The sequence below is a fragment of the Mesoplodon mirus genome (assembly GCF_964341445.2).
Source record: "Mesoplodon mirus genome assembly, chromosome: 13".
In the NCBI taxonomy this organism is placed as follows: Eukaryota; Metazoa; Chordata; class Mammalia; order Artiodactyla; family Ziphiidae; genus Mesoplodon; species Mesoplodon mirus.
In genome coordinates, this window is record NC_138989.1 from 73,607,403 (window position 1) to 73,625,378 (window position 17,976).

The 17,976-nt window shown below is 46.2% G+C and overlaps 1 protein-coding gene across 8 annotated transcripts in view; it reads left to right on the forward strand.

Annotated features, from left to right (window-relative positions):
* The window catches only part of NEDD4L (NEDD4 like E3 ubiquitin protein ligase), a 355,791-nt gene that overhangs the window by 258,319 nt on the left and 79,496 nt on the right, over positions 1–17,976 (forward strand). For all 8 annotated transcript variants that reach the window (XM_082641144.1, XM_082641145.1, XM_082641146.1 and 5 more), the window contains one exon: positions 12,686–12,736. In XM_082641144.1, the coding sequence (XP_082497270.1) occupies positions 12,686–12,736 (51 nt within the window). The remainder of the gene's footprint in view (positions 1–12,685; positions 12,737–17,976) is intronic.

Here is a 17,976-nt window from a genome sequence, read left to right on the forward strand (position 1 = left end):
GAAGTGCCCACCAGTGTGCAGTTGGAGGGGTGACAGTGGGATGATGTCAATAGGGGCTCGTCCTGGCCCCATGTTGCCCCAGCTAGTGAGGGATGTTAGCTGAGAAGCTCAGGGTGGAGGTAGAGGGTAACTGAAGCCCCCAGGTGAGTGCTGCTTCACGCTCCAGTTACTTCATAGGTGTCCTGAGCCTTTGTAGTCTAGCCTCGGGATTACTGTTTACGATACAGTTTTCTTCAGGATCATAGGTTTAATGTTCCGAACAACCAACGTATACATAAATGGATTCTTTTGTGTAACTTCTTAAAAGTTGTTGAATAGCCTCACTGCAGATCATCTTTAAAAAAAGAAAGAAGTCGTTTCTAAGCTTAGACTAACCTTTTTATGCTTATTTAGTCTTCCTTCAGTCCTTGACATTACATTTCATTTTCATGTATTTATTTATTATTATTTTATTTTATTATTATTTTTTTTTTGCGGTACGCGGGCCTCTCACTGTTGTGGCCTCTCCCGCTGCAGAGCACAGGCTCCGGACGCGCAGGCTCAGCAGCCATGGCTCACGGGCCCAGCCGCTCTGCGGCATGTGGGATCTTCCCGGACCGGGGCACGAACTTGTGTCGCCTGCATCAGCAAGCGGACTCTCAACCACTGCGCCACCAGGGAAGCCCCCATGTATTTATTTTTTAAGGGATAATTAACTTTACAACAGTTCATTTCATTTTTAAAGCTCTTGCATGTGGTTTACCCTCAGGATGGAACAGGGTTTCTCAAACTGTCTGCGCTGAGCTCTTGGCAATACAAGAAGTTTTCTGATTGAAGACCAGACTGAACCATAAAGTTTCTAAAAATAGCTGTGTGCTTTACATTTGGCTGGTTATTGGCAGGGATCCTCCCCGACTCCTCCCATTTCTCAACTCTCAAAAGATTCATTAATAGGGCAGCTTAATCACACTCCATCGTAACTTGCACAAGTCTTCCACACACACTGACGTTTGAGGTGTGTGATGGTTTATGAAACAGGAAGTACAGGTGGTCATTGCCCCATTTTCCAGATGAGGAACCTGGTGCAGGGAAGGCTTAGTGCCCAAGGTCATGCAGCTAGTTAGTTCCTGAGCCAGGACTAACACCCAAGGGGCCAGCCTCTGGGATTCTTTTCCCTGGTGCACTTCACATCCACGCCTGTAACTTAGAACCCGTGCATCTAGGCCATGTGCTTCTCAAAGGCAGTACCTCCCCATCCTTTGAGTCACTGGTGCAGGGCATACAGTGCAGCAAATGTGGGTTTCAGGGCAAGGACTAAGGGGGAGCAAGAGAGGCATCTGGGGTTCAGCATTTAAGTAAGCACTTAAATCAGCATGAGCAGCCCTGCTCTCGGGGCCTCGCTAGCCTCATCCTGGTTCCAGTGCTAGTGGAGTTTACAAATGACATGGATATTCGACCACTTCTTGCACGGCATGTGGGCATTTGAGTGTTAGTCCCCAGTGATTCTTAGAAAAAGTCACAGCTTTCTTCTCCCAGGTTTGCCTTGTGTTTTGAGACATCAGTTGAAGACTTAAGGTTTGGTGCCCGTGATGCTAACTTCCGTCTTCGTTGGTTTGATTGTTCAAGACTTTTGATGTGACGTGGAAGGGAGTATTGGGGGCATTTTTCTCCCCTGTGATTTTTATCTAAAGTACGCGCACATTCTCTCTCCCATGTTCCTGGGCCTTCCTGGCTTGGACGCCAGCCCAACTGTATGCTTTCAGTTAAGCTCTTTACAACACGGTTCCTTGTTCTGGAAACGCTTCTGGCCCAGAGCTTCAGTTCCTTCCTGATAACTGCGTAGCTCTTGCTGTTGACCTTAAACGCAACTCACTCAGAGAAGGAGCTCAGCCGTCAGTCTCAGGTTCTCAGGGATTTTCCTGGCAGCTCCCTAGAGAACTCCGTCCCACTCTCTGTTTTACCCATTAATTAGGAAATAGTCCAGTGCATGAAGCTTTGCTCGCAGATCTCTCCTTTGAAATGCCTCGGGGTGGGAGGAGGGGGAGAGGGGAACCAGCTAGAACTGATAAGGACGGAACTTTCTTCAAATGAGCGATTAAGCCGTCACATCCCCCTGTGAGAGATTAGCTAGCCCCTAAGAGAACGTGGTATTGTAGAAACAGATGTAAGGGCTGCAGTCGGGGGGACTCTTGTTCAGGTCTCAGCTTTGCCGCTTTTGAGGTACAGAAACTTAACTTACGCTTCCTTCTTCCCTGGTGCTTGGGGGCAGTGGGAGTTAAAGAAAAACGAACACCAGATCACGAGAACATTCTTACAGAATTGCCCAAAGATGCCATGAACGCTTTATGGAGTACAGGGAGGGAAGTGGACTAGAACAGCGGTTCTCAACTGGGGGCAGTTTTGTCCCATCCACGACCCCCCCCCCAAGACATATGACAGTATTTGGAGCTATTTTTGGTTATCATAACTGAGGGGCAGGGGTTGCTTTTGCATGTTGTGGATAAAAGCCGGATGTTTCTAAAACCCTATAATGAGTAGCATAGACGGTCCCCTGCAACAAAGTATTCTCTAGCCTCAAATGCCAGTGGTGCTGAGGGTAAAAAGCCCTGGGTTAGGAATTATGCTTATTGAATCCAGTTGTCCCATTTAATACCCAGTGACTGTGCAAAATAAAGTTGTTTCTATCCCCATTTTACAGATGAGATGATCAGCCTTCGGTGGTGATTAAGAAACTCTCCTCTGGCTATTCAGCTGTTTCTAGATCACTGGACTTTTAAACTAGGCATATACGCGTCCAAAGCCTATACCCTTTCTCCTGACCCAGTAGGTAGTGAGCTCCCCGTCACTGATGGTGCTTAAAACTAGGCGGGGTGAGCACCCACTGGAAGGATGAACAGAGAGAGGAGTCTCAGATATTTTGCACTGAATGACTTTTGAGGTCCCTCCTAAAGACCACATTCTCTGATTCTATTTTGAAATGGGATTTGTCTTTTTAGCCCTGGTATTAGAATGGCAAGCAGATAGCCCTTGGCCATGACCAGTGAAATCTCTGTGCTTTGTCTGTGCACCTGTGAGTCTTATTCCTATTAATATCCCAGCCCTATCAGGCCAGAGGGCTAGGGTTCCAAACAGGGGCGGCCAAAAATCAATCCCCCTCCCCCATCTCATCCACATTCCGGGCCCAGGCAGTTATTTTTACCAACACGTGTAAATGGGTCCAGCTAGTTCTCCTCTGGGAGGACAGTAGAGGCACAAAGGAGGGGAGCTCTGGGGTTGGGACGCAGGGAACACGAACTATTTTATACCTTTAGAGGCTGTGATTTAATATTAGTTTGCTAATCAGTATAATTCTACCAGTTTACCAGGTAGTCACAGTTGCTCTTTCGTGAAGAAGGAAAACCGAGAGCTTTACTCACTGGTTGTCAACCCGGGCCTCAGATAAGCATGAGCTGGAGAGCTTCTAAAACACACCTGGGTCTGGGCCCCTCTACCAGAAATTTAATTGTGTCAGGTGAGGCCTGGGTAGCAGCGCTTTGAGAGCTTCCCAGGAGATCCTAACGTCCAGCCTGGTTGCCTCCACACTTGAGTCCTGCTGCTTCTGTTCAGAAGGACAGCGCTCAGGTACCCGCGGATGTTAATCTGTCCTAAAGAGCCGAGAAGGAGGAGGTGCTGGGCCCTTGTTTCCCAGGGTATCCTTTGTAGGTGCCGGATGGAGGAGTACCCACACGCTGCTGCTCTTAAATTTGCACCTGCTGGAATCTGAAACTGACATTTCTCTTTGTCCTTCAAATTCCTTATTTTAAATGGTGTAATCTGAAGGTGCATGTAATCATTTGCTTAATTTTTCACAAAGTTTTGAAGGTTTCCTCTCCAGGCTGTTTTTCTCACCAGCGTAGTATGTGGAAAGGAGAAGCCTGTCCCCTGGGGGGAGAAGCTTTAAATACTTAATGAGTTTTGAGGGAAACTTTTTAATAACAACCCAGTTAATGACCTGACTTGATGATCGATTGTATGCTTTAAACTCTGGTCTCCAAACGTCTTTGCTCAGTAAACCTTATAAAGAATTTTGAAGAACTGTTTCTCACACATTTTTTTAAGATGACATCTGTAATTTATCAGTAACTTGATAAGTTATTAGTCCAATAGTTGCAAAAGATGTAATTTTTAATGTATTGAGTATTTTGTGTGTGCTTTAAATATATTTCATCACATATCCAGTATTTTGGTTCTTTTGTGATCGCAGATCCAGCTCATTTTATGGAAAATATCTGCCATAAAATTGAATTAACCGAATCAGTCCTTATTGCTAAACACAGGTCAGCCCTATCAGGCTTATTTCCTGTCATTTGGAAATCTGACTTCATTTTTTAAATCAAGAAAATTAGTTGGATGGATGGTAACTATGCAAGACATTGTCATTCCATGAGCCTGTCCTCCAGGGGAAGTACGAGTCTGTCTCGTGTCCCCTCAGCTCGGGAGCTGCGCCTTTTCAAACCGTCTCTTCGTTTTGTGTTTCAGAGGTTTTTATACCCAGCACACTGCACCGTGGTAAGATTGGGAAGGGTGAGGAGTACGCCTTTCTTTGGGAAGCGGGAGATGGGGGGGTGTGATTTAGGAAAGGCAAGGGAGCGGAAGACAGACTCTGTCCTCAGGCAGATCGAGTTTAGGGAAGAGGACATGCGGAGGGGTCTAGACAATGATTTCTTTAAAACTTCCCATGCCCAAGTTCCCTGGAAAGTCTTTGTTTATCCTCCGGGGTCTGCCTGCTGCAGTTTGAAGAGCTCAGCTTTAAAAGATATTGGGGCAGGGGGAGGGGCTTAATCAAAGAATAAGAAGTATTTAGCTCCATTTCATTTCTCCTTCAAACGTACACGTCACTCATTTCATTTCTGTATTAATATACAGGTAAGGAATGAAGGACACATGTAAGAGTGTGGACAGGACAGACAGTGCTGAGGTTACGTTCCATGGGAGTTTACAGATTGCAAGAACTGTATCTGGCAGGCGTCACCTGAGGGGATGTGGAGTTGGGGGCTGCAGCACATCCAACCAGAGTCTTCTGGGGGTAGGGGGAGCCTGTTCATGTTTGTTTTTAAGTCCATGGAGTGTGAAGTTACTCTGTGGTGGTGATAGCATGGACCCTGGAGCCAGCCTGCCTGGGTTCACATTCTGGCTGCTATTTACTAACTCAGTGACCCTGGGCAAGTTTTTTAACCAGCTAATAACAGGTTTCTGATCCATGATTGGTGAGCTGCATGTAAGCGTATTATTCTTTGCGGTCTTGAAGTTCTTACCAGAGTATGGCTGGATGGAGCTCTCCCCCCAGCAAACGTTGATAGGGTCCATTGGCCAGAGATGCGGTTTCAGCCAAAACACAGCCATTGCAGAAAAAGGCTTATCAGGACCTACCTGGGATGCCAAAGCTCCTCTGAAAAGTCAGTCAGCGTCCTCTTGTACCTCTAGTACCTCTTGTGGCCCGGAGTCATCACTCATTAAAATTCCAAGAATGAACCGTACTGCATTTATGTTACATGTGATCTGTTTTTGCTTGAGGACGATATTCCGCGCGCCCAAACTACTGTCCAGCCAGACAAGGAGATGGGCTGCTAGTTCCAAATGCCTTGAAGTATGAGGAAGAGCTTTTAGCAGTAAACCTGTTAATGAAATCAAACCATAAAAATGACATTGAACCCATGGTGTCCCTAGGTGCCCTTTTCCCCATCCTTCGGTCCTTCTTTTACCCTGCTTTGGTTACTAAACGTGTCCGTCATGAATCATTTCATTCAGATTATTAAAGTCTATTTATTGGTAGCTGAGTTCACAGGTAAACAACAGAATCTAGAGGTAGCTTTACTTTCTTTTGTTCTTCATACATTTAATCTATCATTAAAATTGCTTGCAAAAAAATAGATTGTAAAACTTCTCCAGAGAAGAAATGACCCTGCATGAAGATTTCATCCTTGGTAAAGTCATGCCTGCCCTTGACCCTGGGCAGAATTAGTCACTTCTCCCGCTGTATCCCTGCAGCATTCTATTCATGCCTCTGAGATGTGGCAGTCATGGTCAGTGTCTGTACAGAGATATCTACCACCTGTGGCTATCGAGCACTTGAAATGCAGGTGGTCCAAAGTGAGCTGTGCTGTAGGTGAGAAACACCAGATTTCAAAGACTTAGCACAAAAATAAGAATGTAAGACACTTTTCGTAATAATCTGCATATTGATTACATGTTGAAATGATCATATTTTGGATATATTGGGTCAACTAAAATATATTATTAGAATTAATTTCGCCTGTTTATTTTTTTTTCATGGGACTTAGAAATTTTCAAGTTCTAGATGTGGCTCATGTTACATTTCTCTATCTAGTACAGGGCCAGTTAGCTTCTGTCCCTAGGAGGTGAGGGCACCTAGTCTCTGTGCCTTTCAGGCCAGGCACAGTGTAGCATCATCTACCTATGGGTGACCCCCTGCCTGAAGGAGCCAGTGACCTCAGCAGTGCTGCTCACATTTTGTGCATCTGGTTCCCAAATCTCTTTCCCAGTGTTTGCATTCCCGGAGTTTAGTGGATCTTAAGTTCAGAGTATCAAGCTTGGCAGAAGGCTGTAATTCCTGTGGCCCTCAGTTGACCCCCAGCCTGGAAGGTGCTTACATGTGGAGGGGGGAGAGGACTGGACTGTGCCCTGGAGCTTCCTCCACCCACCCGGAGGGAGGCGGGGACGTCAAGCGCACCTCATCCCTGATGTGGTGGCAGGACACCTGGAGCAGTGGGGACCCCCCTGGAACCCAAAGAGCACCGGCTTCTCACAGCCCAGCTTGAACTGGTCTAGTTACGCTCCTGGTTAAAGCCTGGCGGCTACTGCCGAGCTACCGTAGTCTTTGCCAGCAGGATGGTTCTTTGCTCTGTCTATCCCTTCTGTTTTGTCTTCTGTATTTCAAGCAAAGTGTCCCTTAACATAGAGGCCTTCACAATCACACATCCAGCCAGCATGGTTTCATCCTGCCCGCCTACCCAGCGTGATTTTACAGAGCCTGTAGAAGTCCTTTGAGTTTGCCCTGACATCTTGTTGACAGGGAGGTCTTATTTGTTGTTAGAAATAACAGCCAGTGTCTCCAGGACACACCTTATTCCGTTTTAGTGAATGGGAGGTTTCAGCCCTAACCTCTAAACTAAATGGCAGAGAGGCTGGCGGAGTGACAGCGCTTTGTGTTTTGCAAAAAAAGTATCTGAATTTTGTTTGGGTTTTGTGTTCTGGCGCTTACCAAGTGGATTTTGGTAAGAGCGTGTGCGTTCAGAGGATGTCATCACTGGACCTTTTTCTGTATTTTTAGTGGAACTCCACTTGGCTGTTTCATTAAGGTAACTTTGACACTGTGTTTTGAAACAATTCACCTTGAAAAGCCAGAGGCACCAGGTGGTAAAACGTTGGATTATGCGATGGGTGGCGCGGGTGGAGGCTAAACTCACGCTCTGCTTCTGAACCGCAGCAGCTCTGCTGTCGGAGGACAGGCTGGAGTGTATGGACGGAGAAAAAGGAATATTCCTCCGTCCTTTTGTGTGTGATGGTAAAGCTGCCTTCGTGCTCTCTTGAGGAATGAGATAGCACCTAAAACTAAGTGCATCTCAACATCAGGTGACTCTCCAGACAGGAGACTGTTGAAGACTGTCACTATATTTATAACATTTTGTCTAAAAGCTTTTGCAAAAGTTTCTCAAGCCATTCATTATTTAGATAATTCAGAGTGCATGCTTCCAAAGTCACTCTAAAAATAGAACCCGTCTCCCCTGTCTGGTCGGTGCCGGTGCCCGAGTGTGGGCTGCGTGCCTCGCAAGGAAGAAGCATTTACTGGTTTAGAAGCATTTACTGGTTTAGCAGCAAAACAAAGGTTGTTTTTCTGTCTCTCTGTTTAGAGTTGGGAGATTTACCTTGATTTGTAATATATGAAGATGTAATCATTCCACATCTTTACTCTTCAATTCTTTTTCTGCAGCTCATGTTCTAATGCCTCTGGTACTTCTCTCCCGTTTGTCTTGAGAAATTCTCAATATAATTTTCTTGCAAGTTGCTCCTTAATGCTTTCTAGGACATGGGTAGCGCTGGACGGTTATCATTTGCTGGAGTTACGTGGCTTTTAAACTTGTGACGGTGGCACGCAAAACAGAAATTAATTTGACGTCACAACTTAGTACACTCACTTACCTGTGTATGTCATTGAAACAAATTCCTCGAAACAGTACTTACTTCTATTTCATGTGAGGCTCTAATAGTTTTTATTCCATTATGTCTAGTTTGTTTTAATGCTTCTTGTGAACCACTAGTGGGATTGCAACTCACAGTTTAAAAAGCGCTGCTTTAATGTATAGCTCCTGTATTACACGCGGGTCACTTTACCTTCCAAGCATCGCCCGTCCTTTCTGATATACCTTTCCTAAAGAGCCTCTATGACCCCTGCTTTACGTGCCAGCACCCCTTACTTCTGGTGATGTCCTCCCCACACAGTCCCCCTCCTCCCCTGCAGCTTCGATGTGAAATGCACAGAGTCGTAGCCTAACCCTTGCACGGTGACCTCTGTGGTCATCAGTACATAGTAAGATTCAGATCATATCCTTCGAGTGCAATTCTAACCTAAAGCTCAGAGGTCTGTGGTGTTTCATGAATGGATGTGTTCTTTGAGAAGTTGCCTCTCGTTTATTTTGTGGGGACAGCGAAGCCTGGTGTCCACTTCAGTGGTGGCATCTCTGGCCCGGTGTGCACAGTGAGAAATGCCCGAGGGCTGTGTTAGGGCTTCACTGGAGCTATTTGTGATCGTCCCCAGGCTTTGGGGTCCAGTGATATTCACACATACCTCTCACATACCTCTCCATGGCCTCTCAAGGGCGCACACTTGTCCCTTTCCTTCGGAGGAATGGTCTTGAACGTAGTTAATCGTCATTTGGAACACAAGCTCTAAGAGAGAGACTGTTTGGTATATTTATTTCACTTTTCCAGTAATGGAATATAGATTTTTGTTTCACCTTACGTGACACATTTCAAGGGCTCCATTTTGCATTGTCATTATGTTGGGAAAATATTTGATGGCTTGTCAGAAGGGAACATTTATAATTGTGTTACTAACCTGCACCATTTTCAGCCTCTAGGATAGTGTGACAGGTAATTGAGGTTGAAATCGACAACATTTACCACTTAAAAATAAGCACAAGAAATGCCAATATGGACTGTGTGAGTTGAAACTAATTTGGTTTTTTGTAAGCTCTTCGGGTTAACATGATGCTGGATGGAAATAACTTTGTAATGGAAATTATTTAAGTGATTTGATTAATGTATTTTTATAAAATTGGTGCAAGGTGTCATCCTGTGGTAGTGATGACCTAACGGTGCTCTGACAGCCTCAAACCTTGGCTCTCCAGGGCCCGCAGGTAGGGATCCTGCCGTATCTGCACACCCAGGTGTCCTCGAAATACTCCTGCTTCTCATTTTGGTGTAAAGGCCACTAGTAGGCTCTCTGGTCCCTCCTACATCTCCTCTGTGGTATTGAAGACACACTTAATGTTGGTGTAGTGTCACTAACCTAAATATTTTACATTGCCTGAAATGTCTGTACTTTTGGCAACAGTGGGATGTTTTGAAACCTGGATCTCACCAGCATGTTCCACTGACTGGTGAATCACTTTTTTAAGCCAATACCTCTTGACCATGTGCTGCTCTATACACTTGATCCCTATTTTATTTTTAAAATGATTTTATTACAGTCACCCTTGATGTAAACCAGAAAATAAGAGCCTTCTGTTTACTTTAATGGTGAGGTTGCTCCGTCTTCGTCTGTTTTAGGAATTGTTTTTTCAAGGTAATGAGAAAACTTGTTAAGGTACAAGTGAAGCCACCTAGCTTTGCAGTGAGTACCACTAGGATCCCATAAACTGCTCCTCTGAGGAAAGGAGCAGGGTCGGAACAGGAGGTTGTGTGAAGGATAACATCCCAGATGGGCGTTTTAGCAGAACCCCCTTCCCCGAAGTCTCATAAACTGTGCTCTCATCAGAGTCCCTTCTCATCCACACTGTTGAGAGCCAGCATCCCTTCGAGAAGCCCAAAGCTGGTACACAGCCACGCTTTCCTGCCCATTATTGAGATGGGGGACAGTGTATTAGTTAAGAGCCCAGACTCTGGAACCAGTCTCCCCAGCTAGGAACCTCTCTGGTCTCTAGGTTCCCCATCTGTAAAATGGGTGTAATAATGGTGCCCACCTACTACAGCTGCCGTGAGGATTAGATGAGGCCTTGCCACAGCACTTGCTTTGCTACTGTAGCCCTGAGCCACAGGTGCCTGTCTCTTGATTCAGATGGTGAACTCATCTGAAGGGTTTACAACTCTAACATCTCCCAAGCAAAACAACATGGGCACGTGGATGTTTTGTGAATTTTTGTTAAATGCACTTAGGTTAACGATCGATAGATAGCTATTCAGAGAGCAGATTATGAAACGGAGCTTCAGGTAAGACTGTCTTCTTCTGATGGTTGCACCCCCATGTGCTTTTCCTTCACAGCATCAGTACCAGTCGCAGGAGGGGAGAGGGGACAAGTGGTAGAACCTCACTACTCTCATTAGGTAGACACACAATTTATGGTCAGGAATCAGACATTTCTGTGTGTGTGTGTGTGTGTGTGGTTTTTTTTTTTTGGCTGTGTTGGGTCTTTGTTGCTGCACGCGGGCTTTCTCTAGTTGCGGCGAGCGGGGGCTACTCCTCGTTGTGGTGCGCGGGCTTCTCATTGCGGTGGCTTCTCTCGCTGCGGAGCACAGCCTCTAGGCACGCGGGCTTCAGTAGTTGCAGCATGTGGGCTCTAGAGCTCAGGCTCAGGAGTTGTGGCGCACGGGCTTAGTTGCTCCGCGGCATGTGGGATCTTCCCGGACCAGGGCTTGAACCCGTGTCCCCTGCATTGGGAGGCAGATTCTTAACCACTGTGCTACCAGGGAAGTCCCCATTTCTGTGTTTTTGATAGTGGAATTAACTGACATTTACACTGGCTTGATAGTTAAATCAGACAAATTCAGAATGGGGACTGCTTCCTAATTCTTTGGACAGTGAAGATGTCTACTTTCTGGGCCTTGTGCTGACTGCTGCTTGTTAAGATATACAGCATCGGCACCTGACGGCCATATGCTCGGTGAGGTATCCCTGGTGGGCTGAGGCAGACATAGCTGAGAAAATAAAAGAAAGCAGAGTCTTATCAGAAGGATGGGGGCCCTTCTGCTTTGTGCACACTCAGCCAGTAGTAACTGATTTCTCATCACCTCTCATGTATTGTTTAGAGGACACAGATAGTTTTCTAGTTAATCACATACAAGGAAATTCTAAGCGTGGAGCAAATCATTTCGGTAAATCTTGTTCACATTTATCTGCTGCTGCTTTTTAAATGCAAGAAGAGAATGTTTTCAAGTGTGCTTCAAAAGCATGTTTTCTAAATTAGAAAATTCCATAGGAAACCAGTAAAGAGTGAAAATAAGAGCCCAGGATTCGGAGTTGTCTCTTGGGCTTTTCCCCAGGCTAGCAGTAGGACAAGTCTGATTATGTCTGAAGAACTTTCCAGCTACAATAGGCAATTTTTTTTTTTTTTTTTTTTTTTTTTTTGCGGTACGTGGGCCTCTCACCGTTGCGGCCCCTCCTGCTGTGGAGCACAGGCTCCGGACGCGCAGGCCCAGCGGCCATGGCTCACGGGCCCAGCTGCTCCGCGGCATGTGGGATCTTCCCGGACTGGGGCACGAACCCACGTCCCCTGCACCGGCAGGCGGACTCCCAACCACTGCGCCACCAGGGAAGCCCTACAATAGGCATTTTGAATATGGTAGAAGCAACTGCTTGTTTTTATGGGTAACAGAAGTCGTCGTGTTCCTTCTGGTTCACATCGCAGGTCATCTAAGCATCAGAGGCTCTGACACAAGCCCTCCTACAGCAGGACATTGTGTCAGCATGACCTACTGGACACCCCGTGGTCCAGACCAGGGACCCCTGACCCTGAGTTATGACTTCCTTTGCTTCCCAGAGTCTGAAAGGGCACCTGTGAGCTTCTCCACGTGCATTTCATGGGGGTCTGTGTGGGAGATGGAGAGAGGAAGAAGCACAGTGTGTCCAGTGATGTAACCAGTAGCTCATGCGTGATCTTGGATTCTGAAGCAGTGTACTTACTAGACTGAAAGTTCAGTGCCATTTTTTAATAAGTAATGTATAAGATATATTAATAACTGGACTCTGGACTCTTTCCCAAGACTCTCAGCTCTCAAGGAGCTCTTTTGTTTATAGAACTTAATAAATATTTGTGAAAATGGTCCCAACATTTCTTTACCACCTTCTCTTTAAACTGGGCCAGCTGTGCCCCCAAACCCTCTGGGGTCCCAGGTATCCCTTCCCTGACTGATTGCATGCTCCCCAGGTCCAAGAGAGGATTTGTCTTCAATGTGTTGGGTGGTAGATGCCCTACAGAGTCTCAGGCAGCTAAAGGTCAGGTGTGTGAAGCCTTGGGCTCACTGGTCTCTGAGGCGACGGCTGTCTGTGCCTCACCTGGGTCTCTGCCTTCAACCCATCCCCCCTGCTGTCCCATGTCAGGCCCTGGACCTCTCTCTATTTGTAAAGGAACACTTTTAAGAATGCTGACATTCATCTATTTGACATCAGCAAATAGATGGAAACATTAATTCTTTTCTCTCTTCTCAACAGACACGAGACGACTTCCTGGGACAGGTGGACATACCCCTTAGTCATCTCCCGGTAAGAACGGTCACCTGCTTTACAGCGCGTGCTCTGAGCAGCAGTTTCTAACCGTCTGCGGTTTGGGTGTATTTTCAGGGTGGCATTTCCTCAACACAGTGGAGAAGCGTGTGTACTCTGGCCCCAGCCCTTTCTAGAAGGTGGTCCTTTCAAGGGGATAGGAGATAGCTTAACTGTAAACATCAAGTGCATCTGAACCATCCACGGATGCCTGGCAGCGTCACAGGCTGCCTTCTCGTCTGATCCTTAGTTTGTCTTCCTTTGTCACATCGTACAAACCAGCTACCTGCTTCTGTCAAACCCCTCCTCCTTGTCACTGGAATGTCCCTGCTTTCAAGTTCACCTCTTGGGTCTAATCAAACGTCTGTTCCCGTTGTCTAGAATTGTACATGCTGTTTCTCTTGGGCTACACCTATACAAGCTAGTGTTTTCACGGCTTTCTCAGTCAGCACAGAGACAAAAGAAAAGATGCTCTTGGTACTGAGTGAACTTGTCGGCCGGAAACACCCACTCTGGCTTCAGCAGTTGTACTGGGTTAGCATGTGTGGCGTTGCTACCATTCCTCTCCACTCAGACGAGCAGCAAAACAGCTGGGGCTGTTGACATTAACTGAGCTGAAAGGTGACTCTCACACGTTCCAGTATCGATAGGATGGGGGTCCAAGACCTCCTTCGTGAGAGGTAGATGGTCTCGTGTTCCAGCTCCCGGACCGCCTTCCCCGGGGCAGCACGAAGTGCCTAAAGTAGCACCTGAGAGAGGATAAGTCAAACATTTCTGCCTTCCAAGGGCATTTTATTATGTTTTTAAACGCTTCATGTGAGCAAATAGTGTAAGTAGTCTATACACTAAAAGGACTCAAACCACCTAGTGTGAGCCTCCTGCTGTGTTGAAACTCTAGCTATGGCTGTGTGTTAAAGACCCAGAAAGACTGTGTCTCACCCAGGAAGCTGTGAAGCTCTGTTGGGAAGGAACATGATGGCAAGCCCTGTGTTCTTGCTGACTCAGGGGGGCTGTTAAGGAAGAAAGGTTTCAAGCGCCTTCCCTTCCAAAAGATCGGAAGCGAAAATAATATCATTAGAATATTTTTGTTTGTTTCTGTATAAAAACCTGAAGCTCCAAGGTGCTTGTGGAAGGTGGGCTTATGCTTGATGGCATAAGCCATCAGAACCCTGATTGTTCTTTTAAAGTCACATTGAGAGCGTATGGATATCTCCACCTTTGTGCAGAAAGACTGTTCACGTATTTCTACATCAGTGGGTCTTCTCTTCATGCTCTTCAGGTTGAAGCTGTAACCGCCTCACATTTTTCGGCAGTGTTGGTTGGTTGGCCAGTTCTTTCATGTGTGTCCCCAACCTCCCTTGTCCCCAACATAAAAACCACATCACAGTCAAGGCAAATTATATATTAACTCTAAGAGGTGTAGGTGAAATTCTTAAACAACTTGCTCCAACAATCCCTTGAGTGATTGAGTGCAGATTGGTTTTGAAAGGTTGAGTGGAGCTCCCAGAGAATAGAAGGGTGTTCCTCTTCAGAGACCACATCAGTAGAGGGAACACTTTACCTTTGGGTTTCGGTGGAGGCAAGAGTGAGCTTTCAAAGAAGGAAACGATGCCAAGGCTCCAGGCGGGAATGGAAGCCAGCTGGTTAAAGAGTGGAAGGGGGAGGGCTTCCCTGGTGGCGCAGTGGTTGGGAGTCCGCCGGCCGATGCAGGGGACGCGGGTTCGTGCCCCGGTCCGGGAAGATCCCACATGCCGCAGAGCGGCTGGGCCCGTGAGCCATGGCCACTGAGCCTGCGCGTCCGGAGCCTGTGCTCCGCAACGGGAGAGGCCACAACAGTGAGAGACCCGCGTACTGCAAAAAAAAAAAAAAAGAGTGGAAGAGGGAGAGACCAGAGAGGACTGAGGACTTTCACAGGAGCTGAGCCAGTTGAGAAGTGGAGCCTCCCAGTTTTCCATCTGTCCCAAGATGAGCTTCCACTGGAGTGCTATATCTCCTTAACATTGACTGGCTTTGTGGAGCCCACTGCAGTCTCCAAGATGGACCACAAAGGGAGCAGAAGGAGAGGTGAAGGTGCATTCATTAGCCTGTAAGTGGTAGGAGAACCCAGCTGGCATATTCTGAGTGGATATATGGCTTTGGTCCCAAGATTTGAGGTGCTCTCATATGTATATTTGATCACATGTATAGGACACTCATGGGAAAATAGCACGGTTAATTTTGTGTGATAACACAAGTGTGGGCATGTAAAGTGGATGTTAGCATCTGAATATATTTTGTGGATAAATTATGGATGCTCTTGTCTTGATAGCTATATGACCGCTGTCAAGGCAGTTTATATATATATGGCTCTGTGGCCTGTGGATGCAGCATTGTTTGATGTCATCGAATTTTAGATTACAGAACTTAGGTCTTACTAATAATGAGGGAAGGTAGTGGAGAGCTGTCACTTGGTGGTGAAGGTGTGTCGCCCACCCTTCCAAGCCTTCTCAAGGTTTAACAAATCGGACTGGGTGTTTGGTTATTAATTAAGTCTTTACAGCCCCATTAGCTGATAGAGAATTTGTTCCTTTAACAGATGTTTGCTGATAGGCATAATTGTACTCTCTGATGAAGAATCAGTGAAGCAGTTTCCTCACTCGTGTGGCTTAGCAGGGCCACCATCACGGTAGCCACATGTGGTAGTCGAGCATTTGAAATGTAGCTAATGTGACTGAAGAACGGAATTTATCTATTTTATTTCATTCTAATTAATTAAAATTTATATTTAAAAAGCCACACACAGCAAATGGCACCCTATTAGATGGCTCAGGTGAGATCAGACCAGAGTTCTCTGGCTTAGGTGAAAAATACGTGATTCTGGATGACCTTTTCCTAAGATAATAATTCTGGCTGTTGGAGGGAACTGGGGGTGGAGGGATTCCCACACCAGGGTTTACATGGTGATTTTTCATTCAGCTTTTTTCCCCTACCTGAGGCTGTTTCTCTATAGTTCTACATATTTAATATACTAAGAATATTTAATTTAGGTAGAGAAAAGGCCCAGAGATTTGGAATCATAGAAATTAAGATAAAGAAGAGAAGTAATCTTTTGTTACTCTTTTTAAAACCTATATTAGCAAAATACCTAATTACATACACTTCCATCTTGACATATATACACACTTATTTACTACAAGGCATTTTAAGCTTTATCTTGTTGCCCCAAGATAGCATGAACCTTTCTTCCTTTAGAAAAGAATCATCTCTGCCTTGATTCTGGTCTAAGAAGTTGCAGCATTTGAATGAAGCTCTTTTCTAAATCAGGAACTTGATGGAGAAGATTCAGGACCACAAAACTGAAGTTAATGTAACCTCTCACGATTGTTAGGAAATTATTTTTAATCATTTAAATACCCTACTTTGTGGGGTTTCGGTGTGCTTTTTGAAAAACATAGTTTAGACTTAGTAACTGATGTTCACTAAGGAACCTTCTTCCCTTGCTGCAGTCCTAGAGGCCTCTGGGTGCAGCTGCTGGTGGAAAGTGGCATTTGCAGTATAAAACCATGCTTTTAAATTCTTAGGAGTGGCTCTCCTAAGCTGTCCTAACTTGCAGCTATAAATTCTGTGATCCCGAGAAGCCTACCGGGAAGAGCCGGAGGGACAGGACACTTGAACATCTCAGACTGGGGCACCACGGGTCCTTCTCGGCCCACTGCCCACTGTTGGGTCTCTGGATAATCGTGTGCCCTTGTGAGCATTGGGACAGTCCGGGTCGGAGTTCTGCCAGGGAGACGAGTAAAGGAGGCCACTTGAAACAGAGGGATGGGGCCGGGAGGGTTGTGTGAAGCTGGAGTGTGCTCTGCGTGTCAGAGCCTCACTACCTCGATTACCGAGGAGGCCAGTGTTGGCTAGGGTTTTGTCCCTTAAACACGAAAGAGTAAAGAGTGATAATGAGAAAGAAAAGATACTTCTTTTTCCCCCTTTGATCATGGATTCCTCGGTGCTTTATCAGATGCTTCCAGATGAAAGAAAATAATCTGGACTTGTCATTCACTTTCATTCTTGGCTCTCAGACCAGTTCTCCCAGTTTTATTTGTGGAAGAAAAAGGATAGGAAATTGGGCCCAAGGAATTTAGAATGGTAGGGATCTGTTTCCTTTGCTTCTATTCCAAAGATGCCACCCGTCTTTAATATTTTTTCCATTTTATTTATTATCGAGTGTGGGTGGAAGTGAGTAAAAGACGAGGAGGGGGGCCTCCCTGGTGGCGCAGTGGTTGAGAGTCCGCCTGCCGATGCAGGGGATACGGGTTCGTGCCCCGGTCTGGGAGGATCCCACATGCCGCGGAGCGGCTGGGCCCGTGAGCCATGGCCGCTGAGCCTGCGCGTCAGGAGCCTGTGCTCCGCAACGGGAGAGGCCACAACAGTGAGAGGCCCGCATACCGCAAAAAAGAAAAAAAAAAAAAAAAAAAAAAAAAAAGACGAGGAGGGAAGAGGGAGAGTAAATAAGGTTAGTCACGCGACCTTTTATGCAGGTCTGAGAATTCAGAAAACATAGATTCATATTCACGGAAGTCTCCAAATGTCAAGCTTTAAAAGATCTCTCAGGAATAGTTGACTCCGAGCTTGGAGATGGGCAGGTTGCCTTGGTAACCTTAATAAGTTAGCAGTCCTTTTGGGGCCTCTGTTTTTCTCACCTATAAAATGAGGGCATACACATAGATGATACCAAGTTTCCATCCAGCTCTGTGAAACAGCACCTTGGCTGTAAGCAGAGGCACGGCGACTGTGATGACGTACGTTGTTACCTGGGAGACTTGGGCAGTGTGACAAGCTGGAGGCATGTGGAGGAGAGAGGAGGTGGGGACTGTATTTTAAGCAACGTAGTCCTACCAGCCTGACGTCTGCAGTGCAGCTCAAACTGAGCTCCTCTATTTTATTCTTTTACAGTGTGGCACCAGAGGTGATGAACTTAGCCACAACTGTCCTGTTCTTGTAGCATTTTCTTTTCCTGTTTCAGGATCTACTCTGTTTTTGGCCGTGCCGCGCGGCATGCAGGATCTTAGTTCCCCGACCAGGGATCAAACCAGTGCCCCCTGCAGTGGGAGCGTGGTGTCCTAACCACTGGACCGCCAGGGAAGTCCCTGTAACTGTCCTCTTCTTACTGATTTTTTTTAAAGAACACTATCATTTTTACATCTGTCTGTTAAATCCTGCGTCATTGCCCAGAAGTTCATACAGGATTTTATGACTTATCTTTAATA